The sequence below is a fragment of the Podarcis filfolensis genome (assembly GCF_964270895.1).
Source record: "Podarcis filfolensis genome assembly, chromosome: 3".
NCBI lineage: Eukaryota > Metazoa > Chordata > Lepidosauria > Squamata > Lacertidae > Podarcis > Podarcis filfolensis.
Window position 1 is genome coordinate 5,719,820 of NC_139606.1, and position 19,850 is coordinate 5,739,669.

At 43.7% G+C, this 19,850-nt stretch overlaps 1 protein-coding gene and 1 long non-coding RNA gene across 2 annotated transcripts in view; both read left to right on the plus strand.

Moving 5' to 3' along the window:
• Nucleotides 1–10,977, plus strand: part of LOC310759537 — a 57,254-nt gene extending 46,277 nt beyond the window's left edge. Inside the window, exon 2 of the long non-coding RNA XR_014546389.1 lies at nucleotides 9,899–10,977. This is a non-coding gene — a long non-coding RNA (uncharacterized lncRNA). The remainder of the gene's footprint in view (nucleotides 1–9,898) is intronic.
• SLC1A4 (solute carrier family 1 member 4) overlaps nucleotides 1–10,977 on the plus strand; it is a 28,644-nt gene extending 17,667 nt beyond the window's left edge. Inside the window, exons 6-9 of the mRNA XM_083606564.1 lie at nucleotides 1,922–2,155; nucleotides 3,206–3,400; nucleotides 5,516–5,650; nucleotides 7,886–10,977. Coding sequence (XP_083462690.1) covers nucleotides 1,922–2,155; nucleotides 3,206–3,400; nucleotides 5,516–5,650; nucleotides 7,886–8,135 — 814 coding nt within the window. The 3' untranslated portion in view covers nucleotides 8,136–10,977. The remainder of the gene's footprint in view (nucleotides 1–1,921; nucleotides 2,156–3,205; nucleotides 3,401–5,515; nucleotides 5,651–7,885) is intronic.
• Nucleotides 10,978–19,850: the final 8,873 nt, after the last annotated feature.

Consider the following 19,850-nt stretch of genomic DNA (forward strand, 5'->3'; position numbering starts at 1 on the left):
ACAAAATAATAATAATAATAATAATAATAATAATAATAATAATAATAATGTGATAAAACATCAAACATTAAAATAAAATAAAAAATCCAAACCTGAACAGCAAAATGGCAATTGTGTCACATGATACTTAGATTTGAAAGTGGCCAAAGGGAGTGTGCGACTTTTGAAGGGCTGCAAGACCTGAAGGCTTGGCTGCTTGTCCCTGTGTAGACCTGTATTATCACTTATATCATAATAACAATTTATTATTTATACCCTGCTCATCTGGCTGGGTTTCCCCAGCCACACTGGGCGGCTTCCAACAAAATATTAAAATACAATAGTAAGTCAAACATAGAAAACCTCCCTAAACAGGGCTGCCTTCAGATGTCTTATAAAAGTCAGATAGTTGTTTCTTTCCTTGACATCTGATGGGAGGGCATTCCACAGGGCGGGCGCCACTACCGAGAAGGCCTTGGGAGAGATGCATATAAGGACAGATTGGCCCAGTTTTCTAAACTATTGATTGTATACCGTTAAGATTTCACTGTTCAGCTTGATAGTTAAGCTCATTTGTGGGAAGAAACGCTGATTATACCAGAACATCATTGACTCACAAGTTGATGTACACAGAGGTGATTGTAAAGAAAAAGACTACTTCTGGGATTTATTTATTTGCTTGTTTACACTACTTAATGTGGAGCAGTTGCCCTCGGTGATATATTCTTGTGTGACATTGTATATGAATTCAAAGCATGCAGAGACAAGGAGCCCTGGGTGTTAGTCAGTCCAAGTTACGGATGCCCTACTTTTGGGAGTTTAAACGCAAAACATTTTTAAGGACCTTCTTGCAAAGCAATCCACTGGACTGTGGATTCTGAAGTGGAAGATTAATGTTTTCTGGGCCATGATCTGCCCAGATCAAATCAGGTGAGTTTGCTCTGGAATCTGAGTAGGATTCCCCCCCATCCCCCAATTCCTAAATATAATGCCTTTATAATATTAAAGCAATTGATAGGTGGCATCATCGTTTTGTCATTACTAAGCCAGCACTCCAAGTTAATTAGTCATCAAATAATCCTCCACTTTGTAGATTATGGGCATATATTTTAGCTTGACCCTGGAATGAACAGAAATTCTCAGGGCTGCTTTTCTCCTTTTCTGGAATTTATTATCTCCCTCTTTGAAATCCTAATTAGCAAATTGAAGAAAAGCCACCCTGCTATAGATTAAAAGATCAAACAGATAAATTTTGTTTTTAAAGTGGGATTCAAAACATCAACTTCATTAGGTTTCATGCTCAAATCATATTTAGAAACAAATAATGTTGCTTTTATGCTTAGTGAAACCATTGGTTTATCTTACTCAGAATTGTCTATATGTCTGGCAACCACTCCCCAGGGATTCAGACAGGAATATTTCCTGGCCGTACCAATAAATGCAAGAGAGTCAACCTGGGACCTTTCGTAAGCTTGGATCAATTTGTTCTGCTCCTATGTATTTAGGAGGCCCACACACTTATTTAAACAGCAGCATTAATATGATGTCCCTTGCCCAGTAGATGAGAGGAGGAGACAGTGACAGTTTTGCTGTGGGAGCACAGATATTTTACCTGTAGCTCTCAGATCTTCCCCCGCCCCATTTGAGCTGGATCAGTGCTGCAGGGCTGACTTAGCATAGCATGGTAGCTGTCAAATTGTGATAATAATGAGGGTGGGCCTTAAATATAAGGGTTTGGGAAATGTAGGCAATGCAGAAACGGTAATATTGTTTGTGGGGGAAAATATGCTCATCAAAGAACAAACCTTAGTCAAATGTTTTAATTAGAATGTTGTTCCAGACTTGGTCTGTATGGCATGGCTGTTGCATTCTTCACATGCTTTGGTTTATGGCACTTTAAAGTCCTGTCCCTTACTAATGTTGAGTGTTAACTTCCCTGCAGGTATGTACCTATTGGCATTACATTTCTTGTTGGAAGCAAGATAGTGGAAATGGACGACATTATGCTGCTGGTGACGAGCCTTGGGAAATATATATTTGCTTCAATTCTGGGCCACTTCATCCATGGACTGGTCGTTTTACCACTTATTTATTTTGCAATTACACGCAAAAACCCTTTCACTTTTCTGCTAGGACTTATAACACCGTTTGCAACAGCTTTTGCCACTTGTTCCAGGTTGGTTGATGTAAGCTTTTATATGTGAAATGGGAATAGCATTATTCTAATTCAGGGTAATAATTCTAGGTTAATGACCTGCTTAGTCACTTTCATAGCCTTTATTGCAATGCAAGAAACCCTCTTATGGGTGTCTAATTTCTCAAAATGTCACACAGGATTTTAGAATGATATTTGGATGTCCCATGTCTATATCCTGCCCTCCTGATCCACTGGCTGAAGAGATTTAAGACGGGGTAAAGTTTCTCCAGCAGAGTAGGGGTGCCCACCAAAGAGCCCCCCTCTCTCCTTGCACGTGGAAAGCTCTGCAGGTGTAGACCTGCTGATGGTAGTAGCCATTAGTTAGGCCCGAAATAAGGCATTTCAGGAGCAGGCCAGAGGCAGCCTTGGTTCCACTGGATCCAAATTCTTCCAAGATCCTACAAGAAGCTCCAAGATCAGGCTCATAAGCTATGCCAGTTTGAGACTGACATAGCCATTTCCTCTTATTAGTTTCAAAGCAGGTGGGGGGCATTTAGAATTGGGCGAGGGCTAAAAAGAGAGAGAAGTCCCTGTTGCAACCCCATCGTGGGCAGCTGAAGCCAAGAGTTGTAAATGATCTGTTTCTTCACTCCCTTTCCCACTTACGAAGGCTCTGACCAGTTTTAAAGGGCCAGAGAAAATAGCAGCACCTCCCTAATAGTGTGAGATAGCTGAGGTGCAAATTGTCTGCTTTTGGCCACCAAGACAAATAATGAAATCCAGTCTAATCTAAATTCTTAGACAGTGTCTTGCTTAAACTAGTCATAACAGCTCTGAAACAAACAGTAATTTTAAAATGTACCCAAGACCGCTCTTTATGTTTCCTCTTATAAGACTTGGATGGATCTTTTGGAAAAAATAGAACGTGGAGCTCTTTTCAGTTCCCGGGTTACCCTGGAACGGCATGTACCTGGAATGCTGCACAATATGTTTAGGCTGGCAGAGAGATCCAGCTGTTAGAATGTTTATATTAGTGGGTCATATACATTGCCAGACCTGATGATGATATCCTTTCTTGGCCACATCTAGCTCTGCAACTCTTCCATCCATGATGAAATGCATCGAGGAGAATAATGGAATAGACAAAAGAATTAGCAGGTTTATTCTGCCAATTGGGGCCACGGTGAACATGGATGGAGCTGCCATTTTTCAGTGTGTCGCTGCTATCTTTATTGCCCAGCTGAACAACCATGAGCTCAATAGCGGACAGATCTTCACCATTCTGTAAGTTGCAATGCAGAGCTGCCTTTTTCTGATGGCCGAATGCAGCGATGGCTCCACTGTGGATATGCAATAAATGAAGTTATCTAGCTGTAAAGGTGCAAGAGAGAAACAACAGCTTGCCTTCTTGCAGCTTTCTTGGTTGCACTGCTAGTACTATTTAGAACGTGTGCCCTTCACAGAGGTGGTGGGTTAAATCCAGGCTTTCCCTTCTGTGAATGAAGGAGCTTTCGTCTGCGTAAGGGACTCAGATTCACGGGAGTAAGTCTTCCATCGTTCCTGCCGGTTGTGTCCAGCGCCACTCAACATGCTGTTCTGGAGGGAGGATCCCTCAGATCTTCTTTGGGGGTGGGAGCACAGGAGTCTGCAGGGGGAATAGGCAGAAAATAGTGTCCTCTTAAGACAGCACCCCATGGGCAGTGTTCCACTTCATGGGTAGTCTGGGTTCAATGTGCTGAAAACATCAGGAACTTTCTCCTCCCAGTGAGAAAACAGTATATTTTGCAATTGTGAATAAGTGCTCAGATGGGCAGAAGGTCTGAGCATGAGACTCATGATCTCAGATTTGTGCGTTTGAGCCCCATGTTGGGCAAAAGAGGCCAAGCTGGGTCTTCTTGCAGAGACGGTTTCAGGGTAGCGTGACCGGTTTGGCCACACTGGGCACCAGCACTGCAGGGGGCACCACAACAGTGATGTAGAACAGAGTGTGGCAGTTGGGTGCGCACTGAATTTTAGCGTCACACAGGGGGCCACTGAAATTTGAGAGCCCAAAGTCTGCCACTTGCTCCCTTCCAAGGCAGACCAAACTAACCCCATTTCTGTGGCTTTCTGCATGGAGGCAAAAGCCTTTGTTCCTAAGCTGATGTATAAATACGTTGCCATTGGTTTTAACTGGTTGTTTCTATTGATGCCTCCTCTTTTTTGCTTGCTTTTATTAATTTTTTGTATTGCTGTTAGCTATTTTGAGCACCATCTGGTGAAAAGGCAGGCTACAAATTTAAGAAGTAAGTTAAATAGATACATAATTAAGCCGAGTGTGCACAACAGTGATTCAGATATGCAGAATACAGCTTGAAGAAATATATCCACTTTGAATTGTGAGTGTGATGCAAATGGAGACCATGATGAACAAAATTAAACCTAGTGCTGGTAGTAAGTGTATAGTTCCCAATGGTGATATGAATCATCTGTGTTGCAAAAAAGCACTTTTGTTTTTACATCTAAGTACCTGGAACATAGGGACGTGGGTGGCGCTGTGGTCTAAACCACTGAGCCTAGGGCTTGCCGATCGGAAGGTAGGCTATTCGAATCCACGCAACGGGGTGAGCTCCTGTTGCTCGGTCCCAGCTCCTGCCAACCTAGCAGTTCGAAAGCACACCAAAAAGTGCAAGTAGATAAATAGGTACTGCTCCAGCGGGAAGGTAAACGGCATTTTCGTGTGCTGCTCTGGTTTGCCAGAAGTGGCTTAGTCATGCTGGCCACATGACCCAGAAGCTGTACGCCGGCTCCCTCGGCCAATAAAGCGAGATGAGCACTGCAACCCCAGAGTCGGCCACGACTGGACCTAATGGTCAGGGGTCCCTTCACCTTTACCTTACCTGGAACATAGGAATGCAGGTGGCACTGTGGTCTAAACCACTGAGCCTAGGGCTTGCCGACTGGAAGGTTGGCAGTTCGAATCCACGCAAAACAGGGTGAGCTCCCATTGCTCAGTCCCAGCTCCTGCCAACCTAGCAGTTCGAAAGCACGCCAAAAAGTGCAAGTAGATAAATAGGTACTGCTCTGGCGGGAAGGTAAACGGCATTTCTGTGCACTGCTCTGGTTTTGGTGTTCTGTTGCGCCAGAAGCGGCTTAGTCATGCTGGCCACATGACCCCGGAAAAACTCTGCGGACAAACGCCGGCTCCCTCAGCCTGTAAAGCGAGATGAGCGCCGCAACCCCAGAGTCGTCTGCGACTGGACTTAACTGTCAGGGGTCCTTTACCTTTTTACCTGGAACATGTTGTGCCAGCATGTGGGAAGGAAGAAATAACCCTAGACATAAAAGGAAACCTTTGGCACTTTTATGCATATGTGCCATTGCAGCACCACAGTAACCAATATTGATTCCCATTGACAGTGTAACGGCAACTGCATCCAGCGTGGGAGCTGCTGGAATCCCAGCGGGAGGCGTTCTCACCATAGCTATTATCTTGGAGGCAATTGGACTTCCCACCAATGATATCTCCCTCATACTGGCTGTCGACTGGATTGTGTAAGTACTTGGTGTGTGGTTAGGGCACACATTATTGTGGCGTCGTTGCAGGTGGTTGGTGGCATGAATTGAATATTATATTTTGAGGGGAGCATACACCACTCCAGTCTCCAAGTGGTGGGAGATTCCTGGGGTTCGAGGTGCTTCACCCAAGGTTGTGTTTCCTTTGCAACGAGGTACCGTGGAGACTGTAGTGTCCTTAAGATATATGGTTTATTTACACATATATACAAGCTGAGCCTATGATGGAGGGGTTCACAGCATTGACATGCCAAGAATGTCCTGCTTCTCCCATAGCCACAGCCTTGGATCCTAGCAGAAATCAGCCATGGCGCGCTCTCTCTCCCTCTCTCTCTTTCTCTCTCTGCGTTTCCAATCTGCCACTTTTGTATCCAGCTTCTAGCTCACATCACTCAACTCTCAACTCCAGCCTCTTGTCTTTCTAACTAACAGAACGTTGAGAAAGGGAGACCCACACGTTTGTCCTTTGGCACAGAGCCATTCCCATATTTAGTGGGCCATGATCTAGTGGGCTGGCTTGGCTATTCCAGCAGTTGAATCTGTGCTGGATCCAGGAATTAGCTTGCCTGCCTCCTCCCCACAAACTCATAACAATACATTTCAGAATATATATTTTTTTAAGCTGACAGTGTGAATGAAGTACAGAATTCCTAAAAGGCAGGAACCTAAAAAATGAAAGAGAGATGCTGTATACTGTAGGTCAGTTATCAAGGGCCAATCTTGATGATGTTATGGCACAGCTTATCCTTAGAATCTCCAGTTAAAGTGATTAGGGACTCAGCTACATTAGTAAAAAAAAACACACCAATGCTTTGACTGTGTAACACCAGATGGCGCCAGAGAACAAACATATTTTCTATGCGATTTTTACATAGGTTTTTTTTTGTTATAACGATTTAATTTCTGACTTATTTATAGCGTGGTTTTCCCCCCCTGTGTGTAGATCCACCCTGGGTTGCAGTCTACCAGTCAGTAGACAATTTGGGTCCAGATTGATCAACAGTCTGACAAGCTATAAGACAGTTTGTTGTGTGAGGGGAGCTAAAGTTTCTCTCCATAGCAACTTACTTTCCCACAATCCACCCCTCCAGACACTTTTTGTCTGGCAGCACTGGGAATGATTGACTTTTGACTTATCCACGCTTCCCTTTCCTCCGCTCTTTCCAGGCATGGTCTGCGCTTTAAAGCTCCGTGCGAAAACCCGCTCTTTAAAGCTCAGTTGGAGCAAATAGCAATCCATGGAGAACCCAAATTGACATTTGCTCCGATTGAACACTGAAAAGTGGGGAAAGCTCAGACCAAAAAAAAGAAAATGCCTGGGACACAAGAGCTTTTAAGTGTGGGCCTGTGGTTGGAAAGAGTGGGGCAAAAGATAAGTGTGGACAAGCCCTAAGAGAGAAGCATTGTGGAGGGTGGAGCTGTAGGGAGCGTCAGCGTTGGAGCACCCTCTCTGCTTGCAGAAGGTCACAGGTTCAATCCTCAACATCTCCAGGTAGGACTGAAACCCTGAAGAGCAGGTGCCAATTAGCCCTGACAATACTGGGCTAGATGCACTGTTGGTTTGACTCGTTATAAAGCAGCCTTCCATTTTCCTATGAGATAAGCCACAATTCAGCAGAGAGTAGCCTCCCCTCCCCTGGATCTGCTGCTGCCCTGTCTGGTTAGAGTCAGACCCTTGGACAATATAAGCATTGATGCCTCCAGCCAGCTATAGTAACCACTGTTTTTGATTACCACTGACCTTTAAAGCCCTAAACAGCCTTGGTCCAGTATATCTGAAGGAGCGTCTCCACCCCCATCGTTCTGCCCGGACACTGAGGTCCAGCGCCGAGGGCCTTCTGGCAGTTCCCTCGCTGTGAGAAGCCAAGTTACAGGGAACCAGGCAGAGGGCCTTCTTGGTAGTGGCACCCACCCTGTGGAACACCCTCCCACCAGATGTCAAAGAGATAAACAACTACCAGACTTTTAGAAGACATCTGAAGACAGCCCTGATTAGGGAAGCTTTCAATGTTTAATAGACTATTGTATTTTAATATTCTGTTGGAAGCTCACAGAAATGGAGCAAATTCTGAGAAGCTCTACTCAGTTTCTCATGACGTCTGAACTGTATACATCTGGGGGGAAATGGTACCCTGTAGGCTGACTGAGCAATCTCATCTTCTGTGATGTTTTGTTAACACCGGGTTCCCTTTGTCTTCTTTCCCAATTGACCAGGGACCGGACCACGACAGTTGTGAATGTAGAAGGGGATGCCTTCGGAGCAGGTATCCTTCATTATCTGAATCAGAAAGAAGCCAAGGAGAAAGCAGAAGAAAAACTAAATGAAGTCTGCGTAGAAGCCGTTCCAAACAGCAAGGCTGAGGGGGAAACGTCACCTCTGGTAATGCACAGAAGCCAAGACATCACATTTGCCGCTCCGCCACCTAGCACTAAAGATCTAGAATCTAAAGAGTCAGTCCTATGAATGAGAAGGAGCGGGGAGGCACTCTGAGGACACTGTATGTTGGAGACAACAGCATATTTAACTTGGAGCAGACCCAAGCGGCCGTTTGGATTGAACAGATGCGTCCCTTTTCCATTTTGGTGGTATGGAACACTGTGGTAGCCAGTCACAGACTACGTGTGTGCGCGCGCATTTCTGGAGTGTTTCCCCCTTTGAGTGCAGACACATTTGTGATGAGGTAGTGATGTTTCATAGTTTTGCGTGTGTGCAAAATATGCAACACTCGTGCGCTGATACGAGTGAAAGCAAGGTGTTTGCTTTTTGCTGGAACACTAAAGGCCCACTCTGAGAGGTAGATTTTGACAGCTGGATCGTACTAGGCAAGGTCACCTTGATAGCCTAGCTTGTACGGGGAGACAAATTGAGTTCTCTCCCTTTATTACATCAAGCCTGCCCTGTTGTATTCTGAAAGGCCCCCTCTCTGTGAAGGGATAAGTCTTCTTGATTCTAAGGCCAGAGATTATGGGATTATGTTTCTGCTACCGGTTACTGGATATATCTTGATGATGCAGAGTGGACTTGAACCAATGTATGCCAGACATGTATGCCTAATGGAAACTAGTCCTAGCTATTCTAAAAAGTACGTTCTCATTTACCATATTTTTTGCTCTATAAGACTCACTTTTTCCCTCCTAAAAAGTAAGGGGGAATGTGTGTGCGTCTTATGGAGCGAATGCAGGCTGCGCAGCTATCCCAGAAGCCAGAACAGCAAGAGGGATTGCTGCTTTCACTGCGCAGCGATCCCTCTTGCTGTTCTGGCTTCTGAGATTCAGAAATTTTTTTTCTTGTTTTCCTCCTCCAAAAACTTGTGGTCTGGTGCATCTTAGAGAGTGAAAAATACGGTATATTTCTCTTATCCCCCTCCTGCTAAGCCACACTATCTGTGTATGTTAAACATTGGGATATTTGGAAATAATCTTTAGCTGCTCCAACTAAGAAATGTCAAGAACCTGTAACTATACAGGAATGGCCACAGTGAGCTTGATGCAAGAAGTTCAAAGACCGTTTTACACAAGACACTTAATTTGCGTCTGTGCATCTCTCGGCTCCTTTATTCTAACACCTGGCTGTTGTTTAGACAGATGAAAGGCATTTGTAATGTAATTGAACATTCTGGATTATTGGTAAGTGTTAGCATCCATATTACAAACCTGATTGAAGAAAGCCTGATGTAAGCTTCCTGTGCAGATATTCTCATTCTGGTTTCCTTCTTATCACTGGTACCAGTTAACACACATTATTACTTAAGGCCTTAAACCTCAAGAATGCAGACCAAAGAAAAGACTTGAAGCAGTATAGTCATTATTTTCTCTGTGACTGTTAAAGTGCTTGTTCTTTGCTTTAGAAGAGCAGTTCTTGACCTCTAATGCACTACTACCAACTATTTCTGCACCATTATCATTAAATGCCCCCTAAGCCGTAGGTAAGAATTAGGACATAAAATCAGGACTCCAGACAAGGCAACTTATTCTAATATATAGGAATAGAGAGCTGTTGCAAATGCATCCCTGCTCAGAATATATTTAATACATTATATCGACTGTTTTGGAGGAAGGGAGAACAGAATGAGAGCCTAGCTCTACCTTTCCCCCAAAGAGGTACAGTGGTACCTCAGTTTTTGAACGTTTCCATTGACGAACATTTCAGTTTTTGAACGCTGTAAACCCGGAAGTAAACGCTTCCGTTTTCAAACATGCCTCGGAGTTTGAACGGCTTCCACTGAGTGCATATGTTATTTTCCTCAATTTTCTCTATTATATTTGCAAACTGCCCTTTGCGCCTCGGTTTCTGAACTCGAACAATCTTCCGGAACGGATTACGAGATACCACTGTATTTTAACACCCAGCTGGCACTTGTGGATTGTGCTTTGAACCCAGGCGCTTGCCCACAATCCCTTTCTTGTGTTTCTTTGTACAAGATGGGGAGCCTTTTAGTGTAGGATAAAATGGGATAAGCTGAGATGAACTCCTCCTTGATACAAGGATAGGAAACTCTTGATTATCTTACTACTACTAATAATGCTGATTTCTTATCTGCCTTTTAGGAGGAATGATCCGGTATCTATCTGCTGAAATGACCCTTTTTCAGTCAGCACAATTTGGTTTAGTGCAGGCCCTTGAAAAAAGGTTGCACATAAATACTGGCCCCCAAAAATCTCCCTTCTCGGTGGGAACACAGCAGTATTTATCATGTGTACCTTTTCAAGTGTACTTCTTCTTACAATGTGTTATGCAAAGAATGCTGTCTTGTTTTGCTGGGTCCTATAGCTAAAGGTCTATGACATGCTGACTGACAAAGGCCCTGCTGTAGTCTTAGTAGCCCAGCCAGTTAAGCCAGTCCTATTTGCACAAATTGCCAGGTTCTCTTTTGCAAGAAAGATACAATCTGTAAATAATCCCATTGCCTTTCTGTTAGATAATCACTGTCATAAGATTGCATCCATCCCTTGCTTAATTTGTTGAGCACACTTCAAAAAGGATGGGGGTATATTCTCACTGTCTGTGGTCTTGATTTCAGGGTTCCTGTTGAACAAATGACAGACATACAGACTGAGATAACAGACATACAGATAAACTTAGCTTGCATTGAAGAGAAAGGCAGTGTACATCTTTTCTTGTTTCTGGCACCAGCTTATAGCTTTGTTTGGGGTTCATGAGTCAAGTATTTCAGCTTACACATTCAAAGTATATAGGAGAGCTTGCAGGGAAGAAGCAATCCATTTGGAGAATAAACACCAGCAAACTGCTTTAATTGATCTAGCAAATGTTTAAGCAGGAAATAAAAGAAGTTCAAAAGTTGAAAGTAGCGTCTTTCCTAATCAGTAACAACATTTAACTTCAGCTGTTCTTCAGGAAATACCCCATTTTCTCAACCTGTAATATACAGGAACTACTTTTGCAAGAACGGCTCAAACAATTTACATTTTGGAGGTGATAAAGGCCAAACTACACAGGATATTCGTGACTGGATCTCCCAACACATTTAATTTTAACTTAACAGGAACTCTAGGGTCTCGCCTCCCTCCTCTCCCTGAATTGGATCAGGTTGAGGAAGGGGTGGCTTAATTACCGTATTTTTTGCACCATAACACTCACTTTTTTCCTCCTAGAAAGTAAGGGGAAATGTCTGTGCGTGTTATAGAGTGAATGCCTGCGGGTGGCGGGGGGGGGATCTGCTGCAGTTGTGAACAAAGGATCCATGGTTCCCCTTCCTTCCCTCCTCCGTGGTTACAAAGCATGGATCCACATGGATCCTCAGGATTTTTGCATTGGGCTACTCCAAACTCACTGTCAGATCACATGTCTGTGGCCACAGCATGAACCACAAAAATCATATATCCACTATTTCGTTTAGAATATTTTTTTTCTTGTTTTCCTCCTCTAAAAACTACGTGCGTGTTATGGTCTGGTGCGTGTTATAGAGCGAAAAATACGGTATTTTCCTCTTTACACTGTTTCCCCTGCTGCTAACTATGGGAAGTGTAAGTAAGGGAGGCTGTCGTGCTCACTTCTGTTACCTATGAGAAGCTAGAGGGTGGAATAAGGAGGGACTAAATGTAACTACTCGAGGTGTAAGAAACAAAGGCTTACCTAGTCCAGCATCCTGTTTCTCGCAGTGTCCAAGCAGGTGCCATGGGGAAGCCCATAAGCAGGGCAATAGCCCTCCCCTGATGGTGACCCCCAGCCAACTGGTATTCAGAGGAATACCCCCTCTGGTCCGGGAGGCAGTAGACAGCAATCTTGACTAGCAGCAATTGACAGCCTTACCCTCCATGTTGAAGTGGCTTATTTCAGATGGAGAGTGAGTACCACGTCCAGGGAGAACTAGGCCATAAAGGTAAAGGGACCCCTGACCATTAGGTCCAGTCGTGACCGACTTTGGGGTTGCAGTGCTCATCTCGCTTTATTGGCCGAGGGAGCCGGCGTACGGCTTCCGGGTCATGTGGCCAGCATGACTAAGCCGCTTCTGGCAAACCAGAGCAGTGCACGGAAACGCCGTTTACCTTCCCGCCAGAGTGGTACCTATTTATCTACTTGCACTTTGACGTGCTTTCGAACTGCTAGGTTGGCAGGAGCAGGGACCGAGCAACAGAAGTTCACCCCATTGCGGGGATTCGAACCGCTGACCTTCTGATCAGCAAGTCCTAGGCTCTGTAGTTTAACCCACAGCGCCACTCGCGGCACACATTAATGAGCCCCAGTTCCATGTTGAGTCTATAGCAGAGGCAGGACTGCTGGGGCACTGCCCCACGAACCTTGGCCTGCTCACCAGCAGCCCCTACTTGCCTACCTCCTTACTTGCAACGGTGGCACAGCTCCCTTCTCCTTCTTAGCCTCAGTGGTGCCCTTGTGGAACTCAGTGGGAAAGAGGATGGGGTCAGAGGTAGAATTAGTTGGCTCCACCTCTCATTGGCTCTGGCTGCACCCACTGTCAGACTCTCTGCCTTCGGTACCACCGGTTCCAGTGGATACCACCCAGCGCAGCTTAGCCACACAACTCCCTCTAATTCTTTATGGTGTTCACGGTAGCAAACACTGTTGTGCACACAGTAAACACACCCCTTGTCATAGGAGAAGGTGGAAGACTAGTTTCCTAACGTCGCTGCAGATATCCTCTGTAGCCCGTCATATAAGTGGGGCTACAACAGAACAAAACCTGTCTCCCATGCCAGATAAAACCTGTCGTTAATGTCTGCAAAGTGTCATGAGATGAAGAAACATTATTGAAATGATACAGGGTGTCATAGAAATGTAATCTGCTCTGCTTTTGGGCACTCAGGTTGCCTAACAAATACGGTATTAAGAGCCAGTACGCTTTTTGCCCCGGTGGGAGGCTTGAACAAAGAACCCTTCTGCGGAATCTCCAAAATGGCGAAACCAGCTGAATGTGTTCCCATCATCTTTTGCTGAGAAGATAAAAGCCTTTGGGGATGTTCTTGCCCGTAATGAGGGTACCTTTTCATGCTAAGTATCTGAATTGCAGGCTGATTTAGGAAAAGCTAATTGAGAACAGAAGCTAAAGAGGAAAACATTTGTTTCTCAACATTTTCTTCAGTTCAAATATTGAGTCAGTGCCAACATAATTACCAAATTGCGGTCTTCTCTTTCCTTCTCTTGTTAAACAATTCTGCTTTCCCCAGTATCTCTATTTTCGAGAAAATCAAGTGGGTACATAGCTGGAAATTGCGCAGGTCATGTGTTCTTTGGCAGCTACAAACTTCTTTTCTACAAGGCAATCCCTGGACAAAATCCAAGGTGATCGTATCCTTTCTACCCCAACACTGTGTACATTGCGTAACACATGTCCTTTTGTACCTTTCTGGAAAGCAAATGCAGCTGCTTTTTTGAACATGGATGGTACAGCCTGTCTTCAGGCGCCCTATGGACCTTTAAATTAGCACATGCCCATTAGGCATAGCCACACTACCAGGTCAGACTGTGTTAACCTGCAGCACGGTACTGTCTCCTTTGACTAGCAGCTGTTCTCCATCATCTCAGGCCTTTTGCATCCTTTTCAAGCTGGTTCTTTTTAATTACAGATGCCAGAGACCACCCCTAAGTCATTCTGCATGCAAAACTAGTGATAAATTACTGTACTCTGGTCCCTCACCAGTTGATTTAAATGGCACGAATGTAGTTAGAAGAAGCTTTGAGTTTTGTGAGTAGTCTTGCGTATTTGTAGCCTGAAACAGCAAACCTTCACTACTATCTGATAGTTTTAACAACATTCCAGTTTTCTACAGGCCACTAAGAAATCTTAATGGCATAATCTCTGCTCTCCTCTCCAGTCTCTGAATATTTCCCATTCCTTCAAAAGAGAAGGGTTTAAACCACTTGAGATAGACATTAGTCTTGTCTCCCTCTAGAGTAATTAGAGTGAAGAAGGTAATAGTTTTCCCCCCATGTGATAAATTGCATCTGTGTGCGATTATTAGTGCTTCTTTATGTGCAAGCAAACACTAGCTATGTACACACTCTGCCATTAAAGCACATTTGAAGCAGTTTCTCCCCCTCAAAGAATTCTGTAGTTTACCTCTCAGAAATACAGTTTCCAGGAACTCTAAACTTCAGTGCCCAGAATTCTTTGAGGGGGGGGAATGTGCTTTGAATATGCTTTAGAGTAGGGTTTCCCAAACTTGGGTCTCCAGCTGTTTTTGGACTACAACTCCCATCATCCCTAGCTAGCAGAACATGTGGTCAGGGATGATGGGAATTGTAGTCCAAAAACATCACTTACACCACTTCAGTGGCTGAAAAAAGAAACCCTGGAATTTTTTAAAGGATTGTTTTGCCAGACCTCCTTATGCACTTGAACATGGCCAGTAGATTTTGTTGTTCTTGTAAGGATTTCTCGTATTTCATGAAACAGCCATATCCTGGGCTAAACTGATTTCCAAAGCCATGGAAGGAGAGTGAAGGATCGATGTAAACACTAAAAATGAGGATTCAGGTTCATAGTTTAAACAGTGACCAAAGCAGTTGATTTTTGCAGTGCAGTTGTGGAAAGTGCTACTGAAAAGGAAGATAATTAGTTGGAGGGGAATTGTGGAGAGGGATCGGAGAAAACGTGAGGGGTATGTAGAGATGCTGTCCTGTTTTCATTATGGAGGAGATCTGGCCTGAAGTGTGTGTGGTCTTCTGGTGATTTCAGGTGATCCAGACTAGCTTTCAGCTAGCTTGCCAGGAGGGGGAAATGCAAATCTATGCATTGTGACTGGTGAGGCTTTGAAAATAACTGTGTCCAAACTGTAACTGACTGATTTGGTGCTACAGAACTCAACTGGATGGGAGAGGAAGTTGAAAACGTATCAACAAACATAAGTGTTCCCACTATAGCCATTCTTTTAGGCGGTTGTCTCTCTGGTTCCTGCTACACTCCCATTTTCTTCTGGTTTAGTGGGATCAGTCCAAACCCTCATGTTAGCAAGATCACTTCAAAGTGGTATATCATTTCAGTGACTAAACTTCTCATAAGGAAAAATACGGTTCTGCCATCTATTTCAGACTTCGGAGTGCTTTCCCGTTCTGTGTGTCTGCATTTTTAAGCCGTATCTTTACATATATGTGCTTTGTGACTCTTCTTAGTTAGGTTTTTAGGAGGAAATTTAATGCCACGCCTTGTTACAGTGTAACAATGCCTTCTGTGTCTTTCTCTGCTGATGTCCACACTAAATGGCAGGTGGAGCCAAAAGAACCTCTGTTAAACTGAAAACGAACCGCTGGATGGATATTTTGCTCAACATGGTGCCTACATAATAAGGAAGGCCCATGCTGGGAAGGCCGTGAGTCTAAAAAAGAACTATGACACCACCTGCCTTATTATACCTCAGGTGCTTTGACCTGCTCAGCGCTCCTGTTGGCCACTGTTTAGTATCTTGCTCTTTTTATAACTATGCACCGTGGCAGGCAGAGCCTCCTGTTGCTAGCAGTGAGGTGGGCCAGTATCCAAGGAGAAGGAGGGCCAAATTACACGTGATGTTATTCACACAGCAATGGTGTGACTGGTGTTTTTAGAGTAAATAGCAGCTGCAAGAGGGCCTAATCCAGACCATGAACAGAGTAAAGGATAGGGAGGTATTGAACCCTTTACAGCTGCTGCAGTCCCACTTGATCTCTCTCTCTCAACACACGCAACTATTTGCAGTGGAAGGAAAGTTCCCATTGGCATCAATTGAATTGTTGGATGTATTCCTTCATTAAACTCGTTGGTTCACTGATATGTCTGCTTTTTTTAAACTATGAGTTTGTTTAACAGGGACAGATCAGAAAGGTTATTTTTTTGCATGATTAGTGCAGTATAATTCTGTACTATTCTAATGTTTCAATGAACATTGTTATGTTGCATCACACCTATCTTGTTCTAGTATATTTCATAGGAATATAAAGGCATAGCCCTAAAGGAAAGGAATTGTCAGATGCCAAAAACCTATGTTGACTGTACAGATAACCACTCCATTTTCTAAAAGTTCCTCCCCTCGCTTTGTGAAATGTTCTTAATATATATTTTGTCCATATGGCTCCATACAGTCCTGATCACTACAAAGGACCAATTACATTTGTGTACATTAAAGACATTCTATGTAGATATGTGATTGCAGAGCTGATGTTATGATACTATTTGTGTATTTTGCCTCTACACATAAGATGTTCCTCAAGCCCTCACTTGTTCTTGCGTAGAGTGTGCTGCCTAATGAATCAAGTTCCTTTCTAACTTGACAGAGAATAAACTCTCTAACTCCCAAACAATCATGTTTGTTCACTGGTTTTTTTCCTGAATCTGAAATAAAATTCCTTTAGTCTGAATGCACCATGATTGGTCTTTTTGGAAAAAGAATATAGATTCTATTGTACAATAGAGGTATTCTTAGAACATGATACCTTTTGGTATTGCCCGTCAGGAAGTTATTATCATGGCTCTTTGCATGGCCAGTTCTGAGTTTATATGTATGACAGCAGTAAGGAGCGCATGAATTTGCCCATTTTTGTCTCTCTCTTTCTCATTGTATTCCATTCTTCACAATTCTGCAATATATTTTCCCACTGGTATATGCATTTTTGTGCACACTTGGATTTTTCCCTGTGCAAAGGCTTACATCTTGCCCCCACCATCTTTGCTAGAGATGGATGGGTGGCAAAGTGGCAAGGTAGTATTGGGTTCTGTTCCTTTGGTAGGGTCCAATCAAGCCACCTCTACACAGGTAAGTAGCAGAAGGGATACTTTAGTGTAGATCTTAAGACTAGAACACATAAGGAGTATCCACCGATTGTTGTCGCTTAACCAGCATTCCCTGTAATTTGCAAGTCGACCAATACTTCTTCTGGTGCCAGCAATGCAGAACGTATTCTCCCATTCTGCATTTGAGCCAAATAGACTCCAGCATTAACCTCTGACATGCTCTGAGGCAGAGATGCCAAACTTTCAAGAGATTTTCTCCCTCTCAGCCTGTACATATGTGGGGCCACAGGTAGTCTAATTCAGAGTTGTGGAGAGCAATCTGAACAAGCACAACATTGCATAAAGATGCACCTTTAAATATATAACTGCATACAAAATCCAGAAGTTGGCCTATTTAAGTGTGAAACGCAACTTTTCCTTACAACTTGTAGAAAACAAGGTCAAACTGAACAATATTTTTAACACTTGCTTAATTAATAATGTTGGGCCAGGTGATATGCATTAGTGCCAGATCTACCGGTAATTTATGGGGTGCACGGTGGCAATCTTTGATCTAAAGCAACATTATTTTATAGTGGTTGAAATGCTTGAAAGAACATCTTTTGTCCTTCAGAATCGTATGTATTTGGTGTCATTGTGAAAGGGCCGTAACAAACCTTTTAACACATATTTTACTTGTTAGTAAAAAGTAGAGGATAAAGTGGGCTTGTCTTTCCACTTGACCTCCCCCAGTTTACTTTACCACTTTGCTCTTTGAGCAGTTCTTGCCTTCAAAACAGAAAGATGCCCTTTAAAATTAGAACTTTGACTTTTCATTTCTTTTAAAGAAATAGACCATTTGCTATGATTTATCTTAGCATCCAAGAGGAAGCAGATCTGAGAGGCTGTATAAAGTAAGACTATGAATGCAACAAGATACGATGGATCCAGCTTAGTACCAAAAGTTCTCTTTGAGAAACAGCATGGGTATCATCTCAAGAGATTACTACAGTTCACACCAAGCTAAAATATGGTCTTTTACACCAGCTATAAGTAGGGATGCAATGTTTGTTTAATAATGGGTTTGATATCTTGATTGAGGCTGCAGTCTTATATCCACTTACCTGGGATGGAGTAAGACTCATTGAAATGAAAACCAAGGAAAACCATGTGAAACAAAGTGATGAGAGATGCCTGCCCTGTGCATTATAGGAGTATGCAAACCGCTGTAATCTGCAACAGAATGACCAGGTCGGTGCTGAAAGTTTTAAAGGCCAGGTTAAAAGTAAAGGTAGAGGGACCCCTGACCATTAGGTCCAGTTGTGACCGACTCTGGGGTTGCAGCGCTCATCTCGCTTTACTGGCCGAGGGAGCCAGCGTACAGCTTCCGGGTCATGTGGCCAGCATGACTAAGCCACTTCTGGTGAACCAGAGCAGCGCACGGAAACACCGTTTACCTTCCTGCCGGAGCGGTACCTATTTATCTACTTGCACTTTGATGTGCTTTCGAACTGCTAGGTTGGCAGGAGCTGGGACCGAGCAACGGGAGCTCACCCCGTCATGGGGATTCAAACTGCCAACCTTCTGATCGGCAAGCCCTAGGCTCTGTGGTTTAACCCACAGCACCACCCGTGTCCCCAAGGCCAGGTTACTTCTCTTTAAATCACCTGCCTCTTAACTGTGCACTTCTAGAGGGGGAAAGAGAAAGCATAAGACTGGATTATTTTCCTCAGGTAACTTGGTCCTCCCTTTACATATGAAACACCAACGTAGGTCACTTCTAGGCAATCTGCTTATTCAGCATTCATCCTGATTTGCATGTCTGGAGGAAATACAACATTGCATCATGCAATTTTTATTTATGTTATTTATTTATTTCTTGCATTTATATTCCACCTTTCCTTCAGGGAACTCAAGGTGACTCACATGGTACGTTATCCTCACGACAACCATGTGAGGTAGGCTAGGCTCAGAGACTGTGGCTGAACCAAGGTCACCCAGTGAGTTTCATGGCTTGAGTGGGGATTTGAACTCCCAGGTCCTAATCCAACACTGTAAGCATGGGGAGTATATTCCTATCTAAGGTTACCAGACGTCCCTGTTTCCCAGGAAGAGTCCCTGGGGGATTTACAAATCAGTCCCCATACAAAATCCATTGAAGTTGAAAAATGTCCGCGGATTCAATGAAAAAAAATCTGGCAACCTTATTCCTATCATGCAAGAAGTCTGATATGTGGGGACGGGGGAGAGCAGATTTGTTGTGCAGGAGTGCCAAAGCAACTTTAATGGTGAAACCTGAATGTGCTGGAATGGGATTGTATCCCACCCAAAAACAGAGCCAGGGAGCAGCCAGAATTAATGCAGCTAAATAAACTGGAGTCTATTTCCATCTTGTGGCTAGATGAAGAAAGTGCAATTTTACGCTTTCCCTAAGAACATAACCGGCGGGGTAAACTTGTTTTTTTCCTGTTGACAAAAGTGCAAGGGGTGGAGATATCTGAAGCTCTACATCGGTAGCTGGGATGGGGCAGATTAAGGTTTACCCCATCCTGCATTATCAACTTCCCTGCTAAGTAGTGCTGAAACCTGTCCAAAAATTTATCCATTATCCTCCCTTGCAAAAGTGCCTTCTATTTTTATTGTGCCACAGAGCACAGAAAACGCTTAAGGGAAGTCCTTAAAAACATCTTTCTGCACTGTCTCTAAAAGTGTAAAAGGAACTGTGCTTAAAAAGAACAACAATGAACAGCTGCCAGGTGTTCATGGGGCAATGTCCCCATCTTCCTGTGCTCACAGGAAAGCCCAGCAGAGGATACCATGAGGTTTTTAGGAAACACATGCAGTTGGAAAGGCCCTAGAATGCAACTTGTGCAGAGAGATGGTTTGGAGAAAGAAAGGAAGGGCTCTCACAAACACACTTCGGCTACTTTGAAAGTAAGAGGAGCATAACAAAAACTCAACACGCCACCCATTGGAATTTCGCCAAAGTTTTCTATTTATTTTCTCATGGTTTGATGGAG